Source organism: Grammomys surdaster, unplaced genomic scaffold, assembly GCF_004785775.1.
Source record: "Grammomys surdaster isolate TR1022 unplaced genomic scaffold, NIH_TR_1.0 212, whole genome shotgun sequence".
Taxonomy (NCBI): Eukaryota; Metazoa; Chordata; class Mammalia; order Rodentia; family Muridae; genus Grammomys; species Grammomys surdaster.
Window position 1 is genome coordinate 7,093,813 of NW_021604657.1, and position 13,787 is coordinate 7,107,599.

The 13,787-nt window shown below is 37.9% G+C and overlaps 1 protein-coding gene and 1 pseudogene across 9 annotated transcripts in view; both read right to left on the reverse strand.

The window, feature by feature from the left end:
- Positions 1 to 13,787, reverse strand: part of Pum2 (pumilio RNA binding family member 2) — a 78,420-nt gene that overhangs the window by 53,487 nt on the left and 11,146 nt on the right. For 7 of the 9 annotated variants that reach the window (XM_028772226.1, XM_028772223.1, XM_028772229.1 and 4 more), the window contains exon 2: positions 1,753 to 1,821. In XM_028772226.1, coding sequence (XP_028628059.1) covers positions 1,753 to 1,803 — 51 coding nt within the window. In that variant the 5' untranslated portion in view covers positions 1,804 to 1,821. Of the gene's footprint in view, positions 1 to 717; positions 843 to 1,752; positions 1,822 to 13,787 lie in introns of those variants that run through there. The other 2 variants (XM_028772227.1, XM_028772228.1) reach the window with 2 other exon arrangements.
- LOC114625014 lies at positions 9,218 to 10,316 on the reverse strand (annotated as a pseudogene).

Consider the following 13,787-nt stretch of genomic DNA (forward strand, 5'->3'; position numbering starts at 1 on the left):
AAGTTCAGGCCCTATAGCACTCTGCTTGTGCACACCTGATGTGTCGACTAATAAAGCATGGAATTAGCTTACTTCATTTGACTTACTATTCAAACCCAACTCCTCTACTAAAATCTTCCTCTACCCATAGACAACTAATTCAACCACTGCTTCTTCCCATAATTTTTCTATGTCTCAAATAGAAAAAAAAGTCAATCTGTAAATAAATTCATAATTTACATGGAAGTAAAGAACCAAGTCTAGAATTAATATAGGGTTCTCACTCTTATGAAAATCAAGTTCAAGTCTGTCACAGACAGACGGTAAAAACACTTCAAAAATGTTTTCACTATTTTAATATCTGAAGATAGGGTCTTTCTATGTAACCTAAACTGGCCTTAAGCTCAAAACTTTAATACCTTGACCCACAAAGTACTGGAAGTGTAGGCATGTTCTACAATGCTCCTAGACCTGCTGTTAAGATATGCTACTCTACTTTCTAAAAACTCAAAAAGAATACGAGTTGCAGGGGGGACAGTCCTTTTAACTGCTTCTATTTAGTCTACTGGAGTGTCAGTAATGCCTGAGCAGCCACTATGCTACAAGATAAAGCTTTTCTTTTAAAACCAAAAGTATTCCCTCTCTCAATTTGTTCTTAGGGCCCAGATTAGATTTTACTTTATGTACTGATCTAACAAATTTACTTTGGCAATACTTAGCTTAAGCACCTTAACTCACCCTTAAATCAGTCCTCTGAAAATGACAAACTCTTTGGAAAACGCTGTTCTGAAGAAAGGGAGGGTTAGCTAGCTGCAGGGTGCCCTCTTGTGGCCCAAAGGAGTGACTGGACTCTCTCTCTGCATCTGAAGAGCACAGCATTGGATGGAGTGAGTCTCATGAAGGTCTCTAATCTACTAAAGTAAAATAATCTCCAGGAGCAAGCAATTAATTATACATCTTAGGTCTGTTTACTGTTATTTTTTACTATCAAAGTTCACACAGGAGTGTGTAATATAGAACACAACAAAGGTGTGTCCTCAAGAATTTTTATAATCAGTTTTCTAAAATTCATTAGGAATATGAAAAACCAAGTATTTTAGATGCCTTAAAATATGTAATGGTATGGTTAACTGGGTGACCCAAAGAGAGCCATAGATTAATAGAAAAGATAACATCCATTCAAAATTGAAGAGTACCTATTACGCTAAGCATTCAAAGCTAGCAATTTAAAGGAGACAAATACAAAACAAACTAATCAGTAACATAAAGTTTTTATAATGAACTAAATGACAAGTCAGATGAGGATAATTCTATTACAGACAGCAATGGGACACTAGATTTTGTGTTTTCAGTAGTCTTGCAGAGGATTAGGAGTTTATTAAGCAAATATCTTCAGGTAAAGAGAGATTTTTGAGAAAGAGTAGCAACAATCAAGCGCAGCTAAAGCAAACAGCATACATATATAAAATGGCAGAATAGGATGTATTTTGAGCAGAGCTAATTCTAATTATACAATTCATTAGCAAAATAACCAAGTCAATCAAAATCACCTAGACACAATTAAGCACACCAATAATTACTTACTGAATTTAACTTACAAAATAAACCAGAAAAAAAAATCATTACTACACAAGCGAATAATTTCAATTAAATATATATATATACATAAGTCTGAAAGCTATAACTATTTCCAAGATTTATAGTTTAAAAATAAACTTCAATGGCTCAAAGATTACGGTGTGTCGTAAGTTTTTGGTATTGGTGAGTTCTTACCTCTCCCATTCCCCGAGATTCTAATGCAAGAGCTTGAAAATCATGATTCATTTCATCCACAGATCAAACCTGGTAAATAACACAAAGTGAAAGTTAGCAGGAGCTTTTTTTTTTTTTAAGAGTAGTAACTATGTTGTATGGGTATTAACTAACACTATCACATTCAAAATAGACAAGAGGCGATTTTTCTGCGACAGGTTTTCCTAAAACTATAAAAGTAGATGAGGTTTGTTTTGTTTGTTTATACAGTTCAGAGTGTCAACAGACCACTACACATTCTTGTGCAACTGAGGCAAAGGAAGTAAAACTGAGTCCAAGCATTAACGCATTTCTCTTTTTAGCATAATAGTCACTTCTATAACACTGTTTTATACTACTTAAGGTTTTGATACAATTTTTGAAAAATTCTCACCACTTATTTATAAACCTCAATGTAAAAATTAGCAAGATAATTAAACGGTAATACACGTTTTTAGTGAAAACATTTCACCTACAGTGAATTAACTACCATGTTTGTTGTAGTTTCTTCAAGAAAGCACTTCTCAATCCTTCCATAATAGTTGACCTCTCTCTTTTTAAAAATAATCTTAATTATCTACTAAAGTGCATTATTTACTTTTATATTTACTTATGTATGTATATGAGTACTTTGCCTGCATGTACATCTGCACACCAGAAGACAGCACAGTTGTGAGCCACCATGTAGGTGCTGGGAACTGAGCTCAGGACCTTCCAAAGAGCAGTGAGTGCTCTTAACCACTGAGCCATCTTCAGCCCTAACACTCTTATGTGACAATGTGTTATTGGTCCCCAGTCTCCTCCAATTAAGAAACAAAACAAAACATGCAAGCTTAAGCCTTTCCCAAGTTACATCTTTGAAATTCAACTGGAAAAAAAAATCCTATTATTCTTCCCCAACCCCGACTCCATTCTTTCTCTAACCTTCCCCCCTCCCCCCACCAGTTTGACAAACTGAAAGCACTAACTATAACTCCTCCCTGCTCTCTGTTCTACTGTCCTTATAATTATTTTTGCTTTCCTAGGTTTTTAGTTGCTACATCATAGATTCCTATTTTTCATCTCATCCCTTAAATACTAGTATTCCTCGTTATTCTGTAGAAGGCACCCTTCTCCATCCCATAATTTGAACAATCTCTATTTTCAATGCTGAGAGCTGTCTAGATGAGTTGGATACCAAACCCATCAGACTTGTATTTATAAAGGAAATCTCTCTGTTCTCCTCTCATGCTTCCAGTTTCCTCCTTTTATTTCCCTGAATGCACCACAGAAAGTTTCCATCTTGTTTTCCTTTACTGCCTTTCTTACACACATTTTCATTTCATATCATTTATCAAGTCCTGTTAAACCAATCTTACCTGCTTAAATCTGTTTTCTAGCTGTCTAGTTGAAAATACCACCTTTTAACACTGCGACCTTCTTCATCTTTCCTTTCAGTAAGTAACCTAATCTCCAAGTTGTAGTTATGTTTCAGAAAATACCCTGATCATGTGACTTTTGTATTTTAATTCATCCCTAACAAGAAAGATCAAACTCCTCTATTTGGCTTACAAAGAGATCTTAGCTGGTAAAAATGTTAACCATGAGTTCAATGCCCTGGAGCCACAGAGTGGAAGGAAGGACTCCTTCAGCTTGCCTGATTTCCACTAAATAGCTGTAGGAAGCTGATGAAGTCCTGAGCCAGTGTACACTGTTCGAATAGGCACAGCTATGTCAAGGACCCCAGTTCCTCAGATCTATGAGACTGGCAAAGCCTCTTCTGGTCTAAGTTTGAGTGTTTACGAAACAGTGTATACAAAAATTAGCCACAGCTTCCTCCTCTTGGATGATTGCTTCTATATTATGAGACTAGCTAGCTCCTCCTCCTTGCTCTGTTCATAATAAACAGGCTGAGTTTTCAGGATTCTAGTAGGTATCCTCCATTAGAGTGAGCACAGCCTATGTAAGCACAGTCTGCCCAACTCCAGCTTTTCTGTGTAGTTTCTTTATTCCCACATTGCCCCAATCAGGTTTCAAGGACCAAGTAAATATATAAATAAAACAAATTAGTGTTCATACATCTGGTAATTCTAATTCTCTGGACAAATAAAGTTAAGATTTTTTTCCCTCTATGTTCTAATATAAAGAGCTGCCACATAGATTGGCTGTAAAAACTAAGTCAGATAAAATAACAAAGTAGTGGTTACTAGGTAAACATTCAAGTAGAAGACTTTTAGGGATGGATGAGATGGCTCAGCAGTTCAAAACTGCCAAATTAGAGGACCAGAGTCCAGTTCCCAGAACCTGCCTCCTGACAAACAAGACACAGACAGTTGCTAGTTTTATTCAAGGGCAAGCAAGACGGGCTCTGAAACTCCTATAGCAAATCCACTCCTATAAGGCCTAAAAAACTAAAAAAATTAAAAAAAAATACTACAGAGCAACCAGATCTACTATACAACAAGGGGAAGAATCCCAGAAAGGACATAAATTCTGCATTTAAATTAAAATACTTATTTAGATGACCCTGGAACTACAGGTCTAGAACCAATTCTGAGAAGCCCAATCTAACAAGAATTAAGCAAATTTCTGTTGCTGACCATAATAATTATAGGAATTTAGATTTCAAGTTACATGAAAACTAAACCCAAGATTTTCCACAACAGAATCCAATTATCAATAATATCTGAAATTCATACTATTTAGACCTATGAAGAAACTAGAAAATGATATAAAGAGAAAAATCAATGAATAAAGACAAATGCTGAAATCAGGATATGCTCTGCCCTATGCTGCCCCATTTTGTTTAAAAGTCATTTTTATTTTTCACATTGTGCCTTGCCTTAAGAGACTCTATTACAGCAGCTTTCAGTTTTTCATGACAGGACTTCGATGTATTACCTCTGGCTGTCCTAGAACTCAGAATCTGCCTGCCTCTGCCTCCCAAGTGCTGGAATTAAAGTTGTGTGCCACAATGCCTAGCTCCACCAAAAGCAGATTTTGACTCTTATCATGAGGCCCCATGAGCCTACGTGGACACATGAATGGTACCATCTGCCTAGCACCACCCACATGGTGGACAAATAAATGGATTTAATCTGGGAGTAAAAAGAGTATCATCCTATATATTTATCTGGGTAAATCCAACTATAAGAGCACAAGGGTTTATTAAAACCACATCAGAAAAAACAAAGCCAAGAATTTATCAGACACAACAGACCAAGGCAAGAGAATAACTGCCTCACCTGGACCCCATAAATAAGACAGACACCTGGGCTGGAGAGATGGCTCAGTAGTTAAAACACTGACTGTTCTTCCAGAGGTCCTGAGTTCAATTCCCAGCAACCACATGGTGGCTTACAACCATCTGTAATGGGATATGATGACCCCTTCTGGTGTGTCTGAAGAGAGTGACAGTGTACTCATAAAATAAATAAATAAATCGGAGTGGGGGGGGCAGACAGACAGACAGACAGGAACAAGAAAGAGACACCAACTGACTGGGCCTGCCATCCGTCTGCCTGTTCATTTACCTAGACCCAAACCTGCTTTTTGCCTTGTTTACCGTACTCCTCCAGCTCAGTTCTGATCTTGCATCCAGACTCTGCAACTAGGAGCCAGCAGTTTCTCCAACTTGAAGTTATATAACTTATCAACAGACTGGCATTCATATCAGGCAGGTCCCCAGCTTTAGCCTCTCAGGCTTCTTTAAAATGTTTTGCTTCTTTAACCTTTCCAACTATTCTGTAACCTACATAAATATATAAATACAGATATATACACTATGTTATCTGAGAGTTAATGCTAATAAATAAGATTGTAAAAATGTGTTCTCCTTAGCCAGAGCTATCAAAGAAATCATGAATACTTGGCAAACTGCAGCCACTGAAGCCTTCTCTGTGAATTTACTGTTAAATAATGTCTGACACTGCAGAAAGACACAAATGTGCTTGTCTGTGTTCCTGACATAATATGTTCATAACAATCAACCAACATCAAGATAATGCATGACAGAATGAGGCTATAAAGAACTTAAAAGCAATGGTTTTCAATCTTCCTAATGCTGCGACCCTTTAGTACAGCAAATACCTCATCTTGTGGTGATCACTAATCATAAAATTATTTTCGTTGCTACTTCATAACTGTAATTTTGCTACCGTTATTAATTGTAATTTAAACATCTGATATGCAGGGTGATCTTAGGCAACCATCAATCATTTTCGAGCCACAGGCTGCAAACAACTGGCTAAAAGTACCTATCAACTATACAAGATGAAGGAAAAGCATGCTTCTAGTATGCAAATCTGATTAGTGTCAACTTGACAAGAATCTAGAATGAGCCTCTGAGAATGCCTATGGGGATTATATTGATTTCATTAACTGAAATGGGATTGACTTTGATCCTCAACTTCATAAAATGGAGAAAAAGAGCTAAGCACTAGCATCTGTTTCCCGACTGTGAGTGCCATGTAAGTAGTTTCGTTAAGCTGATGCTTGGCCCCCCTACTATGGTACTTTACACTTTGAGTTAAATATAAATCTTTTCTCCCTTAAGTTTCTTATGTCAGAATATTTTATCAAAGCAACAGAAGAAACAAAAACAGTAAGCACAGAATTTCAACAGTTCAGAGAAACTAGAAAAATAACCAAATGTAAGTACTAAAATGGAAATATACCTTTCAATGTCAATAAATACAATTACTAGCAAAGATTATAGAAGGGTCAGTAAAATTTGAAAATACATAAAAGGATTTCTAATCTAAAGGACAGAGGAAAGTGGGAAGAAAAATAAAAGTCATAAGACATGATCAATGCCTGCAATCCCAACACTTAAGTAGAAGTATCAGGAATTCGTCCTTGGCCACAATATTAGCTCAAGGACAAGCTAGGTTACTACTTAATGCTTTGACTTAACATAACTCACCACCAAAACCAGGGGCCAGGAAAATGGCTCAGTGGGTAAAAACACTTTGCTGCCAAGGCTGGTAACCTGAGTCCAATCCTTGGAACCTACATAGTAGAAGGAAAGAGAGGACTCCCAAATTGTCTGACTTCCACAGTTCTGTGACATATGTGCACATACATACCTATGTTTTTCTAGGTTCCTTTCCCTGCTGAAAGGTGTACTAGTCTATTTGACTTCCAACATCAGAGAGTTTCCTAATTTAAACGGCTGCCTCTACTGCCAGACTACAAAATCTGAACCAGTGCAGTGTACAGCAGAACTCACCACACTAAGTATTAGTGCATCTAGATACACTGAAATACAGCAACAAGAAGTATGCTCTATCTACTTGGAAGGAACTTAAGGGAGTTAAAGATGCTGGACAAACAGGGAGTAAATGGGAGGACCTGGGACTTTACTTACATTTTACTGACCCTGAAATCACAAATCTCCTTCAAGGATGCTTTTAGCCCTAATCATCTAATTAAATGTTTTATTCCAGCCTATCACTGTCACTGAAGAAAAAAAAAAAACCTATCAAATGTTTCTACATAAGATCGTTTTAGCTCCTTGAAGATTAAATCTTAGAGACTAAATCCTCAAGGAGATAAAAAAAAGGATATTCTTCCACACATGGAAATATGCCTTCCATTAAAACCCTCCTTTGCGGGGGGTGGGGGGGACCAGTAAACTGTCATTACAAAGTCTTTCATATTACAAGGTATTCATTCTTTCCATTGACTTATTTGAAAAACAAAATAATCCTCATGAAACATTCACTTTGGAAAAAAGTACTACCAAGATCCACATTCGTCAATTTTACCTTTAAAAGGTAAAATGGATTATTTCATACAATGCTGAATACAAAGGATAGATATCCAAGAATTTACTCTATTTTCTTTACTATGTTTGACATTTTCCATAATAAAGGTTAATGAAATACATATAATCAAAAGCTATATGAAGGGGCTGGTGAGAAGACTCAATGGTTAAGAGCGCTGGCCTCTTCCAGAGGCTCTGAGTTTAATTCCTAGCAACAACAAGGTGACTCACAACCTATAAAAGGGATCCGATGCCCTCCTTCTGGCATGGACGTGTACATACAGAAGAGAGGATGTATGCATTTAAAAAATTATATGAAGACAGGTGGTGGTAGCAGCACACACCTTTAATCCCAACACTCAGAAGACTATCCTTGGAAAGATATCTCAGTTGAGGCCAGCCTGGTATACAGATTAAGTTCCAAGACAGCCAGGGCTGTTACACAGAGAAACCCTATCTCGGAAAAAACCCAAAACAAAAACACTGTAGCTATATGAAGCAACAAGTATAAGGGAGCTGGGTAGATGGTTGAGTCAGTAAAGTATGAGGATATGAGTTTGGATTCCCAGCAACCTTGTAATCCAAGTGCTGGGATGCCAAAGCCAAGGTGATACCTGGCACCTGTCAGCCGGCTAGTCTTGCAAACTTAGTCAGCTCCATGTTCAGTGAGCTCAAAAAATAAGGAGGGCAAGAGGAAGACACTCAATGTTGACCTCTGGCTCCTACCACATTCATTGTGTGTGAGTGCACATCTGCACCCCACAGCTTATATTTATATATACAACACTCATACCCAGATAACGGCATGAAAAAAACTAATTAAAAGTGGGCTTATAATACTTATAAGCTACAGCTTATAAAGATGACTCTTTCTCAAAGTTAAGTTCACTTAATAATTTCCTCAACCAGTTTTGACTAGCATATGACAAATTTCCCCCAAATGAGTACAATCTATTTTGGCCTAAGTTTTAATAAGTCAGCTTCCCCAAAAAAGAGTAGTCAATGGAATCCCTCACTCAAGGTTATGCTAGAGATCATTCTAGGTCTAGGTAAATACATACAACCCAACTAGATATTATAGACCTACAAATTAGGAAACTGCAGCATATTAACATACTAATTTATTAAACATGTAACAGTATGTTAATAGACAAATCAAATGGTGGAACAATCAATATAATCAAGACCCCAAGAGCCTCATGACCTTTCCATAACAAAGCAAATCACCACCGAAGCAATATTACCATTTTAATACCAAGTTTACCCTCAAAAGGTTCACATGGTTCAGTTCCCAGGGCAGTGTTCAGAGGTGGATCTTCTAGAAACTGAGTGGATTATGAAGCCTGACTTCATGAAGAGATTAGTACACTGATAAGATTCATGATGTGACCCAATTACCAGGAGCTGATAAGATTCACATTAGAGTGTGGACCCTAACTGGAGAAGTAGGTAACTCATAGGTGCCTTTTAAAGACTTACTTCCTGCCTAAACATTCCCTCTTCACTCTGCTCAGCTTCCTAGTTGCCAATTCAATGACTTTACTCCACCATGAAGTTACTGCTTCTCCACAGGCCCAGCAACATAAAACCAACCTATTATGAAATAAAACCTCTGAAGCTAAACAACTCTTTCTCCTTTAAACTGCTCCATTAATTTGGCACTGCTATGGAATGCTAATAAACTTGATAACCATCGAACTCTTTTTTTTTTCTTTCACAACAGATTTTATTGGAGCAGAGTACACACATTCCAATTCTTATCACACGTACCCCCAAAAAGCCATATATTGTGTTCACGTACCCAAACTCTGAAGAGTCACATTGTGTTTATGTATGCAAATGAAGAGCTACACACTGTTTTTCTTTGAACTTATTCCAGTGATGTTCTAGCCTCAAACTTGGCAAGTTTCCCCAAGACCTCTCATAACAACCAAATGCTCAGAATCCTCAGTTCCACCAATTCACAATTTTATGCCACACACAGAACACACTCAAAATTTTCATCTTTCACAGCGTATTATCACAACTGTTAGGAAAATGGACTGCCGTGACCACAGACATCACAGTTCTGACAGGGCAAGGACCAAAGACTGGCTTTCTTACAAAACGGTTCTACTAGAAACACGGGACCAGATATAACTGAAAATATTCCAGACACAAATCCACGACTGAGACTCCAAATTGCCATTTAGTATGCTTTGTATTGAAGAATATAAAACTAGCCCCCTCTACGGAATGTTATGGTGACCCCCCGAGACAGTCACAGCCTCTCCTGATTCAGTATCCTGCTATTTTCTGGTTGTACCAAAAAAATAAACAACCAGCAAATGATTTAACCTCTTAAAAAAAACATTTACACTTAAAAAATGGGATGAGGTGGGATCCCCTCACCTTTTAAAAATGTTTCTAGAGCTACTAAAAAACTCGCATTTACAAAATAGTTGATAAAAATATTCCTCTGGATTGTACAAGAAGGGAGGCAGGTACCACTGACAGACACGATGGATGCTTAGTCGGACTTGGTTTCTTTCTCTTCTTCAGAGGCTTGGCTCTGGTTTTCCGTCTCTCCATTTTCTGCAGGCAGATCTGTAGCTTGCTGGTCAGCCACTTCAGCCTGTTTGCCCTTCGCTCCCCTCTTCCCTTTTATCTGCACTTTTTTGTCTGCTGCTTTATCCTTTCCCGCGGCCTTTTTTGGCTTCGCGTCCACCTTGGCAGGGGCAGGCTTGGCCGACAGCCTGGCGGAGCGGCGCTTGGGCTCCGCTTTCGCAGCTCCATCTGCATTAACCTTCCTCTTGGGCATCGTGGCGGCGCGGCACGGAGCTGCACTGCCTAGCCGCCACCAGACGAACTGCTGCGACCCGTCGCGGGGGCGGTGGGAGAACCGGATCCCATCGAACTCTTTAATTTTAAAAAGATCTTTGTCCTTATCTTTCTTTAGTTTACATTATACAAATCACCTGGACAGCATCTTGCTACGTGCAGGAAGGATTTATGTGCAAATCCTTCAAAACTGAATCAAACAGCTAGGTTTTCAACTAAAGTTCTTTTATCATCAATACAGTATAACAGAAATTCAAATCAAAAGACTCAGAATATATGAATACACAAAATTGAAACATAAGTGCTTCCTAGAGTATTAACTCCCTATCTTAATGAGTGACTTTGTTTGTTTTTTTTTTAAAAAAAATATATCAATATACAATCCTCAGACATAAAAGTTTCTCTTCTGGGAACCTGCCTCATACAAACAGCAGCAGTAACAGAACAAAATTAACTATTTAACAATATTTACCCAGTAGTGCTTAACTGAACAATCTAAGTTCAACAACAGAAAAAAATGGGTTAATAGTAAAAAAAAGGCCATGTACTAAAAATGTTATTAAAATTAAAGTTGTATGTTATTAGTACTAATAAAACATCTTTTATATCAAGAAAAATACCAAACAGTTCTTTAAGGCAGTCTTAAAAAATTTTTCTTTCAAAAATTTCAACGCTCATCTTGGGGGTGGGGGGTGAAACAGGGACCTAATGAAACCCAGGATGGTTTTCAAACTATGTAGGCAAGAATCACCATGAACTCCTGATCTTCCTATCTCCATTTTTAAAGTGTCAAGTTTACAGGCATACATACAGGCTCAATAACATTTACTTATGAGTAGACAGAAGAAAATAGTCAACATCAGGGCTGAAATCAATAAACTAGAAACAAAGAGAACAATGCAAAGAACAAAACCAAGAGCTAGTTCTTTGAGAAAAATCAAAACCCTTAGCTAACTAACCCCAAACTAACTATAAAAAGGCACAGAGACAGTATGCAAATTAACAAAAATCTAAAGGAAAAGGAGACATAAAAGACACTGAAGAAATCCACAGGTCTTACTTCAAAAGCCTATAGTCCACAAAATTGAAAAATCTAAACAAAATGGACAATTTTCTTACTAAAGTTAAATCATGATCAGGTAAATAATTTACATAGGAATATAACCCCTAAGGAAATAGAAGCCATCATTAAAAGTCTCCCAACCATAAAAAGCCCTGGGACAGATGGTTTTAGCACAGAATTCTACTAGACTTTCAAAGAAGAGCTAATACCAATACCGCTCAAACTATTCCACAAAATAAAAACAGAAGTAACATTGCCAAACTCATTCTAGGAGTCCACAGTCACCCTGATACCTAAACCACACAAAGACTTAATAAAGAATTTCAGGGACTGGAGAGATGGTTCAGAGGTTAAGAGCTGACTGCTCTTCCAGACGTCCTGAGTTCAATTCCCAGCAACCACATGGTGGCTCACAGCCATCTGTAATAGGATCTGATGCCCCCTTTTGGTGTGTCTGTCAGCTGCAGTGTACTCATTTACATAAATGAATCTTTTTTTAAAAAAAAGAATTTCAGACCAATTTCCCTTATGAACATTGATGCAAAAATACTCACTAAAATACTCCCAAACTAAATCCAAGAGCCCATCATAAACATCTTCTACCGTGATCAATTAGGCTTCACCTAGGGATCCAGGGAGGGTTCAATAAAGAAAACCCATCAAGGTAATCAACCATATAAACAAACTGAAAGAAAAGAACCATATCATCTCATTAGATGCTAAAAAAGCTTTTGACAAAATCCAACATTCCTTTGAGTTAGATCAGAGATACAAGATGCATACCTAAACACAATAAAAGCAATAGCCAATATAAAATTAAATAGAGAGAAACTTAAATTCCACTAAAATCAGGGACAAGACAAGGCTGCCCATTCTCTCCACATCTATTCAATAGAGTTCTTTAAACTCTACCTAGAGGAGTAAGACAAGTAAAGGAGATCAAGGGGATGCAAATTGGAAAGGAAGAAGTCAAAGTATCGCTATTTGCAATTGATTTGTTATATACATAAGTGACCCCAAAATTCTACCAGAGAATTCCTGCAGCTGATAAACACCTTCAGCAGTGGCTGGATACAAAATTAACTTTAAACAAACAAACAAAACCAAAAAAACTAAACAGAATTCTCAACAGAGGAATCTCTAATAGCTGAAAAGCACTTAAATATTCAACTTCCTTGGTCAACAGGGAAATGCAAATCAAAATGACTCTGATATTCCTTCCATCTTACACCCATCAGAATAGCTAAGATCAAAAACTGAAGTGACAAGACAGCACATGGTGGTGAGGTTGTGGAGCAAGAGAAAATACTCCTCTATTGCTGGTGGGAGTGCAAACTTGTACAACCACTTTGGAAATCAATTTGGTAGTTTCTCAGAAAACTGGGACTAGTTCTACCTCAAGTTTCAGCTATACTACTCCAGGACACAGACCCAAAAGATGCTCCACCATACCACAATGACACTTGCTCAAATATGTTCATAGCAGCTTTATTTGTAATAGCCAAAAATTCCGAACAACCAAGATGTCCCTCAACTGAAGAATGGATGAAGAAAATGTGGTACCCAGTGGAGTATTATTCAGCTATTGAAAACAAACACATCATGAAATTTGCAAATGGACGGAACTAGGAAATATCCTCAGTGTGGTAACCCAGACCCAGAAAGACATGGTATGTACTCACTTATAAGTGGAAATTAACCATAAAGTACAGGATAACCATACTATAATCCACAGACACAAAGAAGCTAAATAACAAGGAGGGCTCAAATGAGGCTGCTTAAATCTCACTCAGGAGAAATAGACACCGGAGGCAGATGAAGGGAGGAAGGGTGAGGATCAGGTGTGGGTTGGGGGTGACAGGATAGGGACGGGAGAGAGAACAGAAACCATTGAGGGGAATCTCTGGGGGTGACCCAAGCTAAGAATCCTAGCAACTGGGGATATGGAGACTTAAAATGGCCATCCTGTAACCAGATGAGACTTCCAGTGGAAGGAGGGGTATACAAACCCATCCACAAAACCTGTGACTCAAAAATTTATCCTGCCTTCAAAATGTGCAAAGATAAAGATGGAGCAGAGATTGAATGATCAACTAATGACTGGCCCAACTTGAGACCCATCATATAGGAGAAAGTCAACCTCTGACACTATTAATGATACTCTGCTATGCTTGCAGACAGGAGCCTAGCATAACTGTCTTCTGAAAGGCTTCATCTAGCAGCAGATAGAAAGAGATGCAGACACACAGCCAAACTTCAGGCGGAGCTCAGGGAGTCATGTGGAAGAGTAAGAGATTGTCTTAGTGTCTTACTGCTGTGAACATTCACTATGACCAAGGCAACACACACACACACACACACACACACACACACACACACACACACACA